The 19,092-nt window shown below is 32.9% G+C and overlaps 1 protein-coding gene across 2 annotated transcripts in view; it reads right to left on the reverse strand.

Annotated features, from left to right (window-relative positions):
• The window catches only part of LOC114338763 (maternal protein pumilio), a 562,968-nt gene that overhangs the window by 33,275 nt on the left and 510,601 nt on the right, over positions 1–19,092 (reverse strand). Inside the window, exon 5 of one of the 2 annotated variants that reach the window (XM_050644161.1) lies at positions 6,456–6,578. The exons of the other annotated variant lie outside the window; for it this stretch is intronic. Coding sequence (XP_050500118.1) covers positions 6,456–6,578 — 123 coding nt within the window. The remainder of the gene's footprint in view (positions 1–6,455; positions 6,579–19,092) is intronic. 2 annotated transcript variants of the gene reach the window in all.

Raw genomic sequence — 19,092 nt, forward strand, 5'->3', positions numbered from 1 at the left:
TTATCTTATAACATCTTATATCAAATTTTATCAATTTTATACGAGGTATGCCAAAAAATATGAATTTCGCTCAAGAGTAAAATACGTTTATTTTTCACAATATCGAAAATTGTTATTATGAAAAATTATTTAGAATTAAAAATTATGTTTTAGTATGTAATTACATCCTTTTAATTGAAATATTCTGAACTATAAAGGTACTTTACTTTTGATCTAAATTTATCTTTTTTGACCTACCTCGTATAAAATTGATAAAATTTTATATAAGATAGTTGTATTTTAGGTTTTAGACCATCCTGAACTTTTTATTAAGAATCACTTTTTTTTCGTAAAATTAATAATAAAAGAGTTATCAGAATTGAAATAACTGAAAATAATGTTAGTTATCCATAATTTTTCAAAAAAAAAATTTTTAATTAGAACGATGTAACTGCCTATTAGAATATAGTTTTTATTTCCAAACAACTTTTCATAAGAGCAGTTTCCATATTGTGAAAAATAAAGCTACTTTACTCTTGAGTGAAATTCAAACTTTTTGACATACCTCATATAATATTCAAAAAAAATTGATATTTGATAGTTAAATCTTAGGTTTTGGACCATGCAGAGCTTTTTATGAAGAATAACTTTTTTCCGTAAAATTAATAATAAAAAAGTTTTCCATATGGATATAACTTACAGGGACATACTGTATATCACTCAAACAGTAGTACCGTAATTAAAATAATAAAACGACAAATCTAAGAGAATAGAGCAATGTTATATCGATCGACAAAAAGTATATAAATTATAAGAAAATTTGAGGGAGCCATAATAAATTGTGATCTGATAATTCAAGACAAAATTGATTAGGAAAGGTCAATATTAATTGAAAAATTTCGTCATGGACTTCAACATACATTTTCAAAGTAGCTGTTTCCCAAGTAATGATAATCCATTTGATCAACAACCTCCACAGAGAGACGGAGAATATTGTAACGCAAGCTCCCTGACTAACCGTATTCGCTTATCCGCGTTCATAACAGGCCGGCTACACACTATCAGGTACACCTGAACAGTTAGACCTGTCACGTGTACCTGACCAGTGTGGCGGGAATAACTACACTCTCAGGCGACCTGAAAGCGACCTGACACCTGATGAAAATTCAATCAGTTCTATCTGACGGGCGAGTATACTTGATGTGTGTGTGGCGGTTTCATCAGAGTTACCTGAACAGGTCTCGGTTTTTAACAATCCTTTGATGTATTTAGAGTAGACAGTTTACATTTTTAAGTTAAAGCTTTTAGTATGGTATAGTTAGACCCAAACCCAGACATCCAAAGTGAAAGTTATCCTCCAACACCAAATTGTTCTATATGGTCCACATAATGTTCAGAAAAAAGTCACACCATTTTGAGCGTCGGGTTTGGGGGGGGGGGGAGGAGGGGGGAGAAATCTGCAAATTCGTAGTTTTTTAAGTTTTTCGTCAATATTTCTAAAACTAAGCGGTTTAGTATGAACAACCCTCTACACAAAATTGTTCTACATTAAATTTGAAATAAAAAAAGGCCCTATGCATAGGGTTGCCATAATTTATTAAGGCCAAATCCGGACAGGGGTAGTCCAAGGGGTTGTAGAAAATGTAAAATGTGAATTTGACTGCGTTGTGCTACCTCTACATTGTACATATATGCGAAATGCATATGGCAGCATTAAAAGTACAGCTGTTTCGCTACAATATGCAACTAACATTGAAAATCTCTGCCAGTTTAAAATACATATACCTATACTTTAGACCTAAGGTGCTGCGCAGAATGAAATTTCCCACCGTTGGGCCTAGTATTTACCATTTTTTTAGTAAAGCAAAAAAATCCGGACATTTCTCATATCCGGACCCCAATCCGGACATGTCTTTCAAATCCGGACTGTCCGGACGAAATCCGGACGTATGGTAACCCTACCTATGCATAACCCTTCTAAAATGAACGGTTCCAAAGTTACGGAGGTAGTATAGTATAATTGGTCCAAAAAAGGCCTAACACAGACATCCAAAGTAAAAGTTTTCCTTCAACACCAAATTGTTCTATATGGTCCACATATTGTTCAGTAAAAAGTTACACCATTTTGAGCGTCCGGTTTGGGGGGGAGATGGGGGAGAAATCGGTAAATTAGTAGTTTTTTTAAGTTTTTCGTCAATATTTCTAAAACCATGCTTTAGCGTAAGGAATGTTCTATAGAAAAATGTTCTACATAAAATTTAAAACAAAAAAGGTTTGATAAATAATTGTTATAAAATCAATGGTTCCAGAGTTACGGAGGGTGAAAAGTGGAGGTTTTCGATACTTTTTATATTTACCGATTTCTCCCCCCTCTCCCCCCAAACCCGACGCTCAAAATGGTGTGACTTTTTTCTAAAAATTATGTGGACCATATAGAACAATTTGGTGTTGGAGGATAACTTTCACTTTGGATGTCTGGGTTTTTGGTATAGTTATATCATAAAATATTGCCCAAAAAATATAAAAAGTATCGAAAACCTCGACTTTTCACCCTCCGTAACTCTGGAACCGTTGATTTTATAACAATTATGTATAGAACATTTTTTGTTTTAAATTTCATGTAGAATATTTTTGTGTATAAAATTGTTTACACTAAAGCATAGTTTTAGAAATATTGACGAAAAACTTAAAAAAACTGCTAATTTACCGGATTCTCTCCCATCTCCCTCCCAAACCGGACGCTCAAAATGGTGTAACTTTTTACTGAACAATATGTGGACCATATAGAACATTTTGGTATTGGAGGAAAACTTTTACTTTGGATGTTTGGGTTAGGCCTTTTTTTGGACCAGTTATACTATACTACCTCCGTAACTTTGGAACCATTCATTTTAGAAAGATTATGCATAGGGCCTTTTTTATTTCAAATTTAATGTAGAACAATTTTGTATGGAAGATTGTTCATGCTAAACCCCATAGTTTTAGAAATATTGGCGAAAAACTTAAAAAACTACTAATTTACCGATTTCTCCCCCCTCTCCCCCCCAAACCCGACGCTCAAAATGGTGTGACTTTTTTCTGGACATTGTGTGGACCATATAGAACAATTTGGTGTTGAAGGATAACTTTCACTTTGGATGTCTGGGTTATGCCATCTTTTGGATCAACTATACTATACTATTTGTAATTTTGGATTATTTTACTGTTGTGTTCCTTTATTTTTTTTTAACAAATAAAACAATCATTCATATTGAAAAACGTCGCAACGAAATAATGAAGATCTTGGTGACTTCATTTAAATGTATACAAGGGAACCTTGGTTGTGGAAAGTAAAAGATAATGCTTATCACAATAGAGACAAGAGAGATGCTGCATACAGAAAATTATTGAATAAATTGAAGGAAGTAGATCCTGATGCAAAAGAAACCAGAAACGAAACTAAGTCAGCCTTTCGTCTGGGATATAACTGCTCTTATTTGTATATCCTTCTTATAAATCAAGGGAGATATAAGATCGCAACTCATTCACTGATTCGTTCATGCGCAGAAAATTGTTATAATGACATTGTTCATGTTACTTATTACGGAGACTGATATGGATAAATTTATTTCTTCATTCCTTAAACCATTGTTTGCGTTTCTTCTGGATAATCCATGATGAACTGATCTGACAGGCGTAAATGTTTAGAAGTATCTGCCAGGTGTACCTGATTGTGAGTGGCCGGCCTTACTCTATAGCGTATGCGTAAATGAGTATACAGTGTGATTGTTATTTGAAGCCCATTGCCTGAGTTATATTTAACTGAAATTGATAACAGTTTTAATAAAATATGAGTAGATTAACCAACAATTAATTGCTGGTAATATTTATGCAATTTTGATATTAATTCAATATGTATTACATTTTTTATACAAAATAGTTTTCATGACTCATATCTGCCAGACGTCCTGCGATCGCCCATTTTTTTTCGATGTAGACCGACTTTACAAATGTATAAATAAACAGTTGCTTCATGTTTTAACCAACAAAAAAAATATACATATATTCAAATCATTTGATTCATTAGGATTCAATAAATTACAAGTGAATTAATTGACGGGACAGTTGATAACATCTAACCAATTTTAAAATTAAATCAATATGTATTTTTTGAATGACATATTATACAGGGTGTCCAGAAACTCTCCCGACAAACGAAGACAGGAGGTTCCTCAGATAATTTTAAGACAATTTAACCCAATTCACCTAGTCCGAAAATGCTTCTTAAGGGAGCTAGAGCTATTTGAAGATGGCGTCTGGTAATTAGTTTTTCTTAAATACCTCCAGAACGCTTCTATTTAGAAAAAACGAAAACTGGTACACTTATTTTATTCCAGAGATAAATCGATTCCATTAATTACGAATTTCTAGTACCGGTCATAGGCGCCCCTTTTGGGTAGGGCAACTGGTATGTTATCGCATAACTTTTTTGTCTTTAACTTCTAAGCATTTTTGACACCGGATTATTAAATTGTGAGGTATTCTAGTACTAAAAGGTACTCTTATTTTAAGGCGGTAGAATGCACCGTTTTCTAGAAAAATTTAAAATTTTTCGTTTATTTAATCTGAAAAAAATTTGAAAATTTTTTTCAAAAAAAGACGGTGTATTTTACCGACTTATCGCAAGAGTAACTTTTAGTACTAGAATACTTCATAATTTAATCATCAAGTGTCAAAAATGCTTAAAAATTAAAGACAAAAAAGTTAGGCAATAAAATAACCGTTGACCTACCCAAAACGGACGCATATGACCAGTACTAGAATTTCGCAACTAAGGAAATCGATTTATCTCTGGAAGATAAATAAACATACCACTTTTCGTTTTTCTAAATGATTTTTTTTTAAATTTTTTTTTCAAAATCAACAGACAAAAAATTTTCAAATCGATTTTTCTAGAAAACGGTGCATCCTACCGGCTTAAAGCAAGAGTTCCTTTTAGTACTAGAATACCTTGCAATTTATTAATCCAGTATAAAAAATGCTTAGAAGTTAAAGATAAAAAAGTTATACGATAAAATAACTGTTCCCCTACCCAGAACGGGCGCCTATGACCGGTACTAGAAATTCGTAATTGATGTAGTTGATTTATCTCTGGAAGATAAATAAGTGTACCAGTTTCGTTTTTCTAAATAGGAGCGTTCTAGAGATATTTAAGAAAAACTAATTCCAAGACGCCATCTTCAAAGAGGTCTATCTCCCTTAGGAAGCATTTTCGAACTAGGTAAATTGGGTTAGATTGTCTTAAAATTATCTAAAGAATCTCGAGTCTTCGTTTGTCGGGAGAGTTTCTGGACACCCTGTATAGATACTATTTTGATTTTTAGAAATATTTTGGTTTTTTTTATGCCGTATTTATTTCCATTATACCTCGTTTAAACTAGGAGGAGTAATTCAAATGTACCTCGCCGTAATGCTTGTTTGTAATTGGTCCAACCGCAGACAAGTTTACTCCACTAAATTATGAAATTTTGACAATATTGGCATTTAAAATTCCTAGGTTAATTAGTTTTTAAAATGTATAAACATTTTCAATTCTTTGCAACAAGAAAATGCAGCAGCTGCATAATACTCTGGTTAAATCGGAGAGTGCAGGAAGAGTGTATACCGGTTTCGGAGGTTTTTTCCTCCTCATCAGTAGTCCCATATCCTCTTCTCTCCGATTTCTCCAGGCATCATACTTTGGGCCTTTCCGAATTGCAAAGAACGAAATGTCACGGACGTACTAGAGCCATCTACCGAAAAATAAAGTAAGTTATCAATCTAAGTAGCACAGAAAACGACAGTAAATATCGTTCCCATACCACCAGATTGACAACAGGTGTAATACTATCTTTGGTTACAACCTCCCGAAATTTTCAAAAATTATAAATTTTTGAAATTTCTCTCATTATCTCTGAAATTTCTCTTATCTTAATTTCCTCGGCATCCTGTATGATTTATAATTTTTGAAAATCTCGGGAGGTTGTAACCAAAGAAAGTATTCCACCTGTTGTCAATCTGGTGGTATAGGAACGATATTTATTGTCGTTTTCTGTGCTACTTCGATTGATAACTTACTTTGTAATTAGTTTTTAGTTTGCATTTATATAAATAACCAGTTGGTTTTAGAACTCTTTAGTGACATATTAGTATAATATAATATGTATGGATTTGGAGGAGATGAATCTGGTTATTTTACTAGTGACATTATTGGGTGTGAATATGTCTTTTGATTTTACTCCTTCTAGCTACTTACTTCTACATTTATTTCCTCTTTCGACAGTAAAAACGTTCACGTTAATTTATTATTTTGACAATGTTAACATACATACATATTTGTGAACCATCCACATAAAGCTTTCCCATGACATATATTTCCATTTAAAGATCCAAAACATTTACCCAAAGTTATAAAAAATTGCGCAATAATGTAACATCAAATATTAATTTCTTCCTACCTGTATGCAAAGATGTAGTAGTTGCAGATGAGCCGATATTTCCCAATGATGAGCTACCGAATGGACCAGACGGAGGAGCGTGTAAAGTTTGAAACAGGCCAGAACCCACACCTTGGGCCACACCTAACCCACACACACCGATTTGCAAGTTAGTATAATCAATGCCAGCGGTTAAAATAAAAAAGTGCGCATCATGGACTACAAAATTAATAACCATTTGTTTATTAATAGTACTGTTGAATATTAAAAGTACGTTAAATACACTAAGCATCAAAATTAACGCACCACCTTAAAAATGGGACATTTTTGATGTCTCGTATTTCCTAAACCTGTTGTCCGATTTGAGTGATTTTTTTAATATGTTATAGCTTTATTATTCAAGAATATTGTTGTAATAATATTGTTGCTAAACAGGTAAGTGTCATTGTATACCGGGTGTAACAATGTTAGTGTGTTTTTTCCTCAAAGTTCGGAACACCCTGTGGAATATTCCAGCATATATAAAATATTGAAATTAAAACTCAACTGTAGCCTTAGGCTTTCTTAACATTTTGCTTTTTCATTTATTCGTTGATGTTGGGTAAAATAAAAAAGTTAGGTACTTTAACAACTAGCAACGTTCTTCATCAATACAGGGTGTTTCTAAATAAGTGCGACAAACTTTAAAGGGTAATTCTGCATGAAAAAATAATGACCGTTTGCTTTATAAACATAGGTCCGCAAATGCTTCGTTTTCGAGATACGGGATGTTGAATTTTTTCTTACAAACTGATTATTTATTTATTGCTCTAAAACCGGTTGAGATATGCAAATGCCATTTGGTAGGTTTTAAGAGGTAGTTATTGCGCATTTTTTGACATACAACTAAGAATTTTATTCTTACCATTGGCGTGCATACGGGTCATATTACCCGTATGCACGCCAATGGTGAATATAAAATTCTTAGTTGTAAGTCAAAAAATGAGCAATAACTACCTCTTAAAACCTACCAAATGTCATTTGCATATCTCAACCGGTTTTAGAGCAATAAATAAATCGTCAGTTTGTAAGAAAAAATTCAACATCCCGTATCTCGGAAACGAAGCATTTGCGGACATATGTTTATAAAGCAAACGGTCATTATTTTTCATGCACAATTACCCCTTAACATTTGTCGCACTTATTTAGAAACACCTTATATTGATGAAGAACGTTGCTAGTTGTTAAAGTACCTAACTTTTTTATTATCCAACATAAGCGAATGAATCAAAAAGCAAAACATTAAGAAAGCCTAAGGCTACAGTTGAGTTTTAATTTCAATATTTTATATGCGCTGGAATATTCCACGGGGTGTTCCGAACTTTGAGGAAAAAAACACACTACCATTGTTACACCCAGTATACAATGACACTTACCTGTTTAGCAACAATATTATTACATCGATATTCTTAAATAATAAAGCTATAACATATTAAAAAAATCTCTCAAATCGGACAACAGGGTTAGGAAATACGACACATCAAAAATGTCCCACTTTTAAGGTGGTGCGTTAATTTTGAGGCTTAGTGTATTTTGACATAAGGACAAGAAATTAAGGAGCTTACATGAGATACAGCAACTACCAAAAAGCCTTTAGACTAGGGCCCTGGGATGATTCGCGGCCGATAAAAATCCACGAAGTTTCAGAGTGTCTTCGTATGTAAATAAAAATAGACGGTTTCGTTTTGATTCAGGCTACGGCCAGACAAGCGGCAATTACAGCGCTGTAAGAGCAGTAAAATGAAGCTCGAAAAATGGGCCCTACAGTGAATATAGTGGATGGCCAGACAGCGCTGTAAATATACTCACTATACTAACCCTAGGACCCATTTTTCGAGCTTCAATTTACTGCTCTTATAACGCTGTAATTGGCGCTCGTCTGGCCGTAAGGTCAATTCGAGTATCTTACCATCATCTGACACGTGTTTCTAGGTTTACTCATTGTCAAAGAGGCTTTGAACGAAGACTGAACTGTATCAAAACGCACCGACTAGTTCGTAAATATATTTAAATATTCTACCAACGTATGCCTTTAGCGACCTCTAATGAGGAAAGATGAAGTATTCTTATGTATTTTGACCCGCTGAATTACAATTTCAAAACTTGCTTTTGCGTCGGAAGTAACAGGAATAAAAAGAATTAAATTGTTTAAATGATTAAAATTCATAAACTAACAAATTGCATTTTTACAAAATTTTTACAAAATGCAATTTGTTCCTTATAGACGGAGAGGCAACGCTGAAAAATCTCTTTGAAATTTACTAAAGCTAGATTTTTTTACAGTTGATTACTGTGATTGTGTAGAGAAACATACTGCGGTCGGTCAAGCGAAACGTAGAACAGGGGTTACTGAGAGGGTATCAAAGTTGCTTTCCTACGAAGGTAATTAAATCCATTTACTAAGGCTGAAAATCAGTACAGGCATTCTAAATTAAATATAAATAAAAGTTATTATAGTCGGTCAGCTGTATGACGGGACAGAGCCGGTTGGTCGGCCCCAATAGTCGATTGAGGAAATTAAGCATTTTGGCTCTCAATTTTTTCGTCCAGCATGGATTTACTTGAAATTTTCACAGAAGGTAGGGAATAGTCCAAGGATCATTTTCTATATCATGCCACTATCATACACTAAAACCTTGGGGGTGGTTGCCACCCCATCTTGGGGGGTGGGAATTTTTTATTACATTTTAACCATGTAATTCGATGGAAAAGGTGATTCTAAGAAAAAAATGTTTTTTGCATTTTCTTCGTAAAACTAATATTTGTCGAGTTATTCGCGCTTGAAAATCGACGAACAGTTTTTCGACGAAAAAATCGACTTTTTTAGAGTGTTTTTTGAGAATACCCCGAAAAATATGCATTTAATCAAAAAAAATGTAGATATCTAAATTGTATCCTTTAGTAACACAAACCAAATTCTTTTCCAATAATATCTTTAAGACCAATACAAACCGAGATACGGCATGTTAAAGGTTAGCTTTTTTCGTCAAATGCATAATTTGAAATATTCAAAGCCAAATAATGGGAAAAACTTGCATTTTTCGAGGAAAACTTAAACAACCTTTTTTCAAGTATACAATCAGAGTTTTCAAAAAAAAATAATAAAAAGTTTTTAGCATGAAAATTAAGCGACTTATAATCAAAAAAATGTGGTAGCTGCTTTTCTCTACGAAAAAATCAGTGAAAACAACCCCCTAACTACCTTCCTAATTCAAAATTGGTCTTCACCTTTCTGTAGTTCCTTTTATATTTATATTATCAATACACTCAAGGAGTTTGACCTAATTAAAATGCCTAATTTTGAAAAAATTGGAGCTTAAAGAAAAATTGATTTTTTACAATTTGGTATTTTTCACCTTTTACTTCAAAATATCTCCAAAAATACTGAAGATACGAAAAAATTTATAAACTACTAGATTGTAGCTTTTTTAATGACTAAAATTACCCTGTGCATAGATTTTCATTACAATGAATAGTTAGCCAGATATAGCTGTTTAAAACCTTTACTTACCAACAAATACCCCCTTATTCGAGCCCTTTAAACCCGCCCCAATAAAAACTAAGGGATCTTACGGAATTTAATTTGCAGTCTTATATCTCTTTAAAAACCCTACAAAATCATTTTTCAAGAAACTTTTATCGCCAAAAATATATAGAATATTTTTCGAGGTATTCTCAAAAAACCCTCTAAAAAAGTCGATTTTTTCATCGAAAAACTGTTATTTTCAAGCGCGAATAACTCGAAAAATATTAGTTTTACGAAAAAAATGTAAAAAACATTTTTCTTAGAATCACTCTTTCCATCGAATTACATGGTTAAAAATAAAAAATTCCCACCCCCCGAGATGGGGTGGCAACCACCCCCAAGGTTTTAGTGAATGTTAGCGGCATGATATAGAAAATGATCCTTGGACTATTCCCTACCTTCTGTGAAAATTTTAAGCAAATCCATGCTGGACGAAAAAATTGAGAGCCAAAATGCTTAATTTCCTCAATCGACTATTGGGGCCGACCGACCGGCTCTGTCCCGTCATACGGCTGACCGACTATAATAACTTTTCTTTATATTTAATTTAGAATGTGTGTTATTTTCAGCCTTAGTAAATGGATTTAATTACCTTCGTAGGAAAGCAACTTTGATACCCTCTCAGTAACCCCTGTTCTACGTTTCGCTTGACCGACCGCAGTATGTTTCTCGACTGTGAAATATCTAGCTTTATTAAATTCAAAGAGATTTTTCAGCGCTGCCTCTTGGTCTATTACAAAACATGCAAAATGATGTTTGGTAAACCTTGATCCAACAATTAGAACCGGAGATATTTAAAAATTAAGGCATTTAGGCGATTTTTCATTTGTAACTCGGCTCCATTTTAAGTAAAATAAGTGTCAAGATGTAAACGTAACTTGCCGTAACTAACTTGAAAAAAGGATGAAGGGTTAATTAAATAAAATTCATGTTAGTAATTTTATAGCCCATGTGTTAATTTGAAAAAATAAGTAAAACAAAAAAGAATTAAGAACGGTACAATCGAACATTTTTTTATATATAATTTTGTACATATAGTTTCAAAGTGCTAGTATAAACATACAATATATTATAAAGGTATATGATCATATTTAAAAATTCCAGCGAAACAATGTTGAAAATCCGAAATTATTACAATTTATGTTATCAGGTATTTGCCGATGCAATTTTGGCAGCGACAAAAAAAAACGAGGTGATAAATTTGACAGTGTTGTACAAAAATAAAGCGTTATGAATGTATTCAGACATACGTGAAATTTATGGTGATTTGAAATAAATTTATTAATATTAGATAGGAGAAATAAATTTATCATATTTCAGGATTATAAGAGAAATATAGAGGAAATGGCAAATGGCGAAAAACCTATCAGTACATCAACTTATTGCATTTTTATATCGTTGTTCATGTGAGACCTCTTTGTTCTGCCTTTTGAGGTTTATTTTTAACATTCGCCTTTTCACGTTTCAGCATTGAGGATGAATTTAATATTGTAGATTATTTCTAGAACAAACCCCATATTAAATCCCACAAGAAGACTTCAAGGTACAAAATATAATCTGACAGAAATCACCCACAGTTCTCAAACCTGCTATAATTATGATACGCTCTGAGCTTCGCTGGTGTCGCTCCTGGCGGATTACTAATTCAACTTTCACCGGTAATTTTTAAATATATTATTTAATTGTTATCGCTTAATATTTACAACGCTAAAAAGTAGTTAAATTGTAATAGATTTTTTTAAGATTTTGCTAACCATTTTGACGTTCTATTGATGAAATATTAATTTCTTACTTCGGATACTTTCACAAAATTATCGTGTAGATGGCGCTAAGATTAATAGATATTACATATTACGGAACAATAAAAAACTTAAATTCAGTATTTAAAACGTAAGTATATTTAAGGTAAAAATATATACCACAGCTTTGACCAACTAATATTTTTTATAATTAATGTTTTTAATTTTAATTTTAAATTAATCACTTTAACACTTATGTCAAATTTCCGGTAAACGTTTACAGACTTGCCACTACTGGCGCTCGCGAATTTATAAATATCCCCTCTACGTACGAGCTCACAGCGTATAGCCGAAAATCTAGCCTCCGAACAATTATTTTAATCTGTTTGTCTTTTGTCCAGTGTGTGTTATTTGTATGTATTATTTTAAGCAAATGTCTACAATGTTTCGGGATGCGCTGAATAGTTTCTTTTTTCTGACGAAACGCCCCTGATGATGCTCTGAGAGCGAAAGTACCTGGGCAAGGGTTAATAAATAACTGTGCTCGATATCTGCCTTTAATTTGAAAAAATTTGTGTACCGGGTGTCCCAATAAGAATGGCTCTCGGCCATATCTCAGGAACCGTACAGCTTTGAGAAAAAAATATTTATAACAAAAGTTGCCTCGGGAAAAGCCTATAAATTATTTTCATAATTTTAGGTCCACCGCTAGAGGGCGTAATTGAATATCAAAAATTAAAAAACCAAAATTTTACAAAATTTACCTAATGAAAGGGCCACTGGAAATCCAATCATCGTATTCTTCATAAAATTCTGCGCATATTTGATTTCACAAGTTTAAGTCTACCTTTGCAAATAAGAGGTGGGGGTGAATGGGAACGTTATTATGAAAAAATGGCTGTAAGTCCGGTTCTGCTAAATCGAATTTTGCATACAGCTCTTTTTCGTCAATGTAAGAGTCTTATTTTCGAAATAGCCTAATAAGTAATATGCCATCTAGGAGGCGTTATTTAATTATTTTCGGAAATCTAGTTTTCTTTGGAGAATATTAAATATAAGTATGCATTTGTAATCCTGTATTACAAAATTAGACCAAATTAGCAACATAATACCGAAAACCCCATGTCGGTATCTTTTTTCTATCTCGAGATATCTTAAGTACTGTGTAAATTTTAAATATAACTGTTACTGTCACCGGCAAACGAGGTTAAGGAAAATTAGTGTGCTATGAAAAAAAACAAATAAATATTTTCCAGATGTAAACGTATATTTTAATTAAAACAACAATAAGACAAACAACATTATAAAATATAACAAAGAAATAAAAGCAACTACTTACTTAGTCTTAGTGACTGCCTAAATGTTCCAATTGTTGCCCATCATTTTCGATGAAAAGCATTTACTCTTTCAAGAGTAGATTGAATAGCAACAGATTTAACTGTTTTAGACTTTTATTTACGGGGACGGATTAAAGACCTTGTTTTTGCCGCTAGGCCCACTACTCGAGAAAACATGATCTAGAATCTAGAGAATACGAAACGCCATTCAAAGCATTGCGAAAGCAGAAATTTAGAATGCTGTTCAATCTACTCTTGAAAGAGTAAATGCTTGCATCGAAAATGATGGGCAACCATTTGAACATTTAGGTCGTCACTAAGTAAGTAGTTGCTTTTATTTCTTTGTTATATTTTATAACGTTATTTGTCTTATTGTTTTTAATTAATTATATACGTTTACATCTGGAAAATGTTTATTTGTTTTTTCCATAGCACACTACTTTTCCTTAACTTCGTTTACCGGTGACAGTAACAGATATGTTTAAAACTTACACGTTTCTTAAGATATCTCGAGATAGAAAAAAGGTATCGACATGCGGTTTTCGGTATTATGTTGCTTTTGGTCTAATTTTGTAATACAGGATTAAAATGCATACTTGTATTTAATATTCTCCAAAGAAAACTAAATTTCCGAAAATAATTAAATAACGCCTACTAGCTGGCATATTAATTATTATTATTTATTATTACATTTATTATTACATATTACTATTTCGAAAATAAGACTCTTACATTGACGAAAAAGAGCTGTTTTCAACAAGACCAAGTATACAAAATTCGACTTAGCAGAACCGAACTTGCAGTCATTTTTTCGTAAGAAGGTTACCACTCACCCCCAAGGTTCATAGATAGGAGGTATCTAGGTTGTCTCGTAACTATGTGAGCGAGGGGGGGGGTGGAATGACTACGTCACTCGTACGACAAAGTCAAGGTTGACACTTGACAGTTTTTGTTTGTGGTTCAAATCTAACCCTCTTTTTTATGTTGTGGTTGCGTTTCCGAATATTTCTATATAATTTTCTTTATTATTGTTTATTTGTTTAATTTTTCGTGAGTTACTTAGTGTATAAGGACAATATTATCTATAGGAACGTATTATTTAGTTTTGTTTAATTTTTCGTGAGTTATTTAGTGTATAAAGACAATATTAGGACAATAAAGAAAAATTGATATAATTATCCATATAAGAACCACTTAATATCTATACCCAAAATATATTGCAAAACCTAAGTTTTTGAACCTTTTATTAGCATTGAAACTTATGACAATTTCAAAAGTGTCGTACGGGTGACGTATTCCCGCCTTTAAAAGCGAGCATTTGATTGGTCTATAGTTATGAGACAACCTACGCCCAATCCATTAACCTTGACTCACCCCCACCTCTTTATTTGCAAAGGTAGACTTAAACTTGTGAAATCAAATATGCTCAGAATTTTATGAAGAATACGATGATTGGATTTCCAGTGCCCTTTCATTAGGTAAATTTAGTAAAATTTTGATTTTTTAATTTTTGATGTTCAATTACGCCCTCTAGCGGTGGACCTACAATTATGAAAATAATTTCCAAGCTTTTCCCGAGGCAACTTTTTGATATAAATATTTTTTTCTCAAAGCTGTACTATAACGGTTCCTGATATATGCCCGAGAGCCATTCTTATTGGGACACCCGGTACATAAATTTTTTATTTTCATATCTCATATTCTTTAATATGAGATATACTACTTACTTACTTATTCCTCTTTACTCCATGCGAAGCATAGAGCGTCAACTGTCTGCCATTCTGTCATATCCTTTGCACTGATTTTTATTTCTGCCAGGTTTTTCTAATAGTATTAATTTCGTTTTCGACACTTCTTTTCCACGTTTCTACGGGTCTACATGGTCTTCTCGTTCCATGTGGTGTGTATTCTAGGGCTTGTCTCGCTATGTCTATGTCAGGTCTCCTTAGTGTGTGACCCATCCAACTCCATTTCTTTTTGCATATCGTCTTAGATATAGCTTTCTAGTTAGTTCTTGTCTATAACTCTTGGTTTGTTATGCGGTTTGGCCAGTAAATGTTAATAATCTTCCTTAGGCATTTATTTATGAACACCTGTTCATAATAGTTATTTATGATATAAGTGTTAAAAGTACACGTTTAAGGCACGCATGTAAAGTTTGCAGAATGAGCGAAGCAAGTTCTGCAATTCACATGAGTGCCTTAAAAATGTACTTTTTAACACGCATATCATACAATATTTTTCTACAAACGTAATTACAGGACATTATCTACAAAAACTTTTATTTGAAATTGACTGACATTCCATTTTTATATTTTTTTGACATTACATCAAAATTGCCTATACGCTCTGAGCTTCGCTGGTGTCGCTCCTAGCGGATTACTGATGCAACTTTCACCGGTAATTTTTAAATTTATTATTTAATTGTTATCGCTTAATATTTACAACGCAAAAAAGTAATTAAATTGTAATCGATTTTTTAAAGATTTTGCTAATCATTTTAACGTTCTATTAATGAAATATTAATTTCTTACTTCGGATACTTTCACAAAATTATCGTGTAGATGGCGCTTAGATTAATTTATAATTACATATTACGAAATATTAAAAAAACTTAAATTCAGTATTTAAAACGTAAGTATATTTAAGGTAAAAATATACACCACAGCTTTGACCAACTAATATTATTTCCTATTAATGTTTTTAATTTCAATGTTTTAAATTAATCACTTTGACATTTATGTCAAATTTCCAGTAAAAGCTTACAGACTTGTCGACTACTGGCGCTCGCGAATTTTTAATTATCCCCTCTACCTACGAGCTCAGCGTATACGGTCAATACGAACTGCAGTGCCTTAAAAATTTTAAAGCACTAGTGCCTTAAAGTAGCATTTTTAACGATCGCAAGGAGTGCTAAAAATTGCATTTTTAACAAGGTTGTAGAAAAATACATTTTCTTGACACGTCCAAGTTTCTGCCCCTTATAGTAGCACAGTCTTTACGTTGCTATTGAATAATCGTATCTTGGATATAATCGTATCTTAGTTTTGTCATGTGACGTAAAGAACACATTTTCCTTAGTATATTGAATGCGTTTTGAGCTATTCCTATTCTCCGTTTTACGTCCTCCTGCGTCCCTCCTTTGTTGTTCAAAATACTGTAGTTAAATTTCTCTACCGTTTATAATACGTTTATGTTAAGAGCGACCTACTTCCCTGCCTCTGCTACTTTTTCAGTTTTGTGTTGCATGTGTTGTCTTTTTTCTGTTAAAATTAAATATGAGCCAATATACCCAAATATACCTACTTATAGACAGATGGTCTCAATAAAATTTTCTCCGGCTTAACAAATATTTTCAGTGTCGCAAAATAAACAACTTTTGCAATCATATCCTTTCAATCAAATTTTTTCCTTTTAAAAATTTGCTGTCATTTGAGATGGTTTCCAATGATGAAAACTCACAAATTGCCTCAGGCTTATCGTGAGATAATTAATAAGGCGCTTTCATAAGATGGAAGTTCAGAAGAAAGGGGTGTAAAATATTCAGATCGAGTGTCTTTCTAAGACAGTTTGTTTTACTGCAAATGGAAAAGTTTAGAAGTAGCTTTAGAGTCGGAAACGGCAATAAATACGAATTCAACGTAAATTAAACTCCCGGATGTTGAGGTTATGTCTCTTATATGTTGCTCTATGTAGATTAATGTAGTTGGAAAGGTGTTTATAAAACAAAGATACATACGTGGGTACCAGTAAAATTATTATAGTGCAGCCGATATGTGAAACAATTGTGCATTTAATGATATTCCGCTGATTTTCAATCTGTATTCAGAGCACATTTTTGAATAGGCTCTAAAAGATATTGATGAAGGCATCTCAATAAATCAAGGTTACTCGAGTCAAGCTCAGTAACCTGCGATATGCAGATGATACAATAGTGTTTTCCAATACCATAGAAGGGCTGCAAAACTTAATGAATAAAATAACTGAAACCAGTAGAACATATTATGGACTAGATATAAACACCAGCAAAACCAAGCTAATGATCATCAGCAAGCAAAACATAACTGGAGTAAATCTGTATGTGAACCAAATGAGAATTGAACGTGTCTCACAATACAACTATTTGGGAACTACAATCAATGAGTCGTGGGACAACTCATGGGACTACTCAAGAGATTAAATGTCGCATCGGAAAGGCAAAGAGTGCATTCTTGACTATGAGCTCTGTGTTCAAAAGCCATGACATCACTCTAAAAACAAAAATAGGGCTCCTTAAATGTTACGTGTACTCAGTGCTTCTATACGGAGTAGAAACGTGGACATTGAAGGCGGAAACTCTATCGAAACTTCCAAGCTTTTGAGCTATGGCTGTACAGAAGGATCCTGAACATACCATGGACAGACCAAGTCACCAATGAAGAAGTACTAAGGAGGATGAACACAACCGTAGATTTAGTCAACATCGTGAAGGGCCGTAAGCTGCAGTACTTGGGGCATATAATGAGAAATGAAGGCAGATACGAGCTACTCCAGTGCATTTTGCAAGGTAAAATTGAAGGAAAAAGGGCCCCAGGACGAAGAAGAATATCCTGGCTTGCTAACCTGAGAGCATGGTATAGAAAGACCTGAACACAACTATTCCGTATAGCAACTAACAAAGTCATCATAGCCAGTATGATCGCCAACGTTCGGAACGGACACGCACCCTAAGAAGATATAATTTGGACCACATAAATATACTGCACATATAAAGGTTCAAATTTAGATATGAGGCCATCTCAGATTTTGCCTTTTACAAAAATGGCGGGGATTCAAAATGGCGACTATACATTGTGACTAATAGCACGGTAACTTTTGAACGAGACTTCAGATTTCAACCAAATTTGGTATATAGGTTCTTTTTTCGATGTATAAGATCGAGGTCTTGAACCTAAAGAATCGGTTTACCAGAAGTTGTGTTTTTCCTGGTTTTTATGTAAAAATATGCTGTTTTTTTTTCAATTCTTTCACCCTGTATGTATTAATTTTTCAAAAAGTTAATACCACCATTGAAAAGAACGTAAAAATATTTTTTAGTAAATATTTTTAACTTTTTAGTTATGTTAATTACCATTTAATAAATGCAAAACATATCTTCACATGTACCTATATGCGGCAGATTCGTGCAAATATTTTAAGAATTATTGTGCATTTAATGGTAGAAGCATATAATTTGGACCACATATACTACACATACAAAGGTTCGAATTTAGACTCAGTTTTTGTTCCTTTTACAAAAATGGCGGGCATTCAAAATGGCGACTATACATATGTGACTAAAAGCACGATAACTTTTGAACGAAACGTCAGATTTCAACCAAATTTGGTATATAGGTTCTTTTTTTGATGAAAAATATCGAGGTCTTGAACCAGAAGAATCGGTTTACCAGAATTTGTGTTTTTACTGTTTTTTTTTTATGTAATAATATGTTGTTTCTTTTTCAATTCTTTCACCCTGTATGTATACATTTTTCAAAAAGGTAATAACGCCATTGAAAAGAGTGTAAATATATTTTTTAGGAAATATTTTGAAATTTTCAGTTGTGTTAATTACCATTTAATAAATGCGTAACGTAGGTTCACATGTACCTATGGCCGGCAGATTCATTTTGAATGCCCGCCAGTTTTGTAAAAGACTAAATCTGAGATGGCCTCATATCTAAATTTGAATGTTTGTATGTGTAGTATGTGTGGTCCAAATTATATGCTTCTACCATTAAATGCACAATAATCCTTATATTATTATTTGCACGAATCTGCCGCACATAGGTACCTACATGTGAAGATGCGTTATACATGTATTAAATGGTAATTAATATAACTAAAGAAATCAAAATATTTCCTAAAAAATATTTTTACACTCTTTTCAACGCCGGTATCACCTTTTTGAAAAATTAATATATACAGGGTGAAAGAATTGAAAAAGAAACATATTTTTACATAAAAAAAACAGTAAAAACACAAATTCTGGTAGACCG

The sequence above is a fragment of the Diabrotica virgifera genome, chromosome 1 (genome assembly GCF_917563875.1).
Source record: "Diabrotica virgifera virgifera chromosome 1, PGI_DIABVI_V3a".
Classification (NCBI taxonomy): Eukaryota; Metazoa; Arthropoda; class Insecta; order Coleoptera; family Chrysomelidae; genus Diabrotica; species Diabrotica virgifera.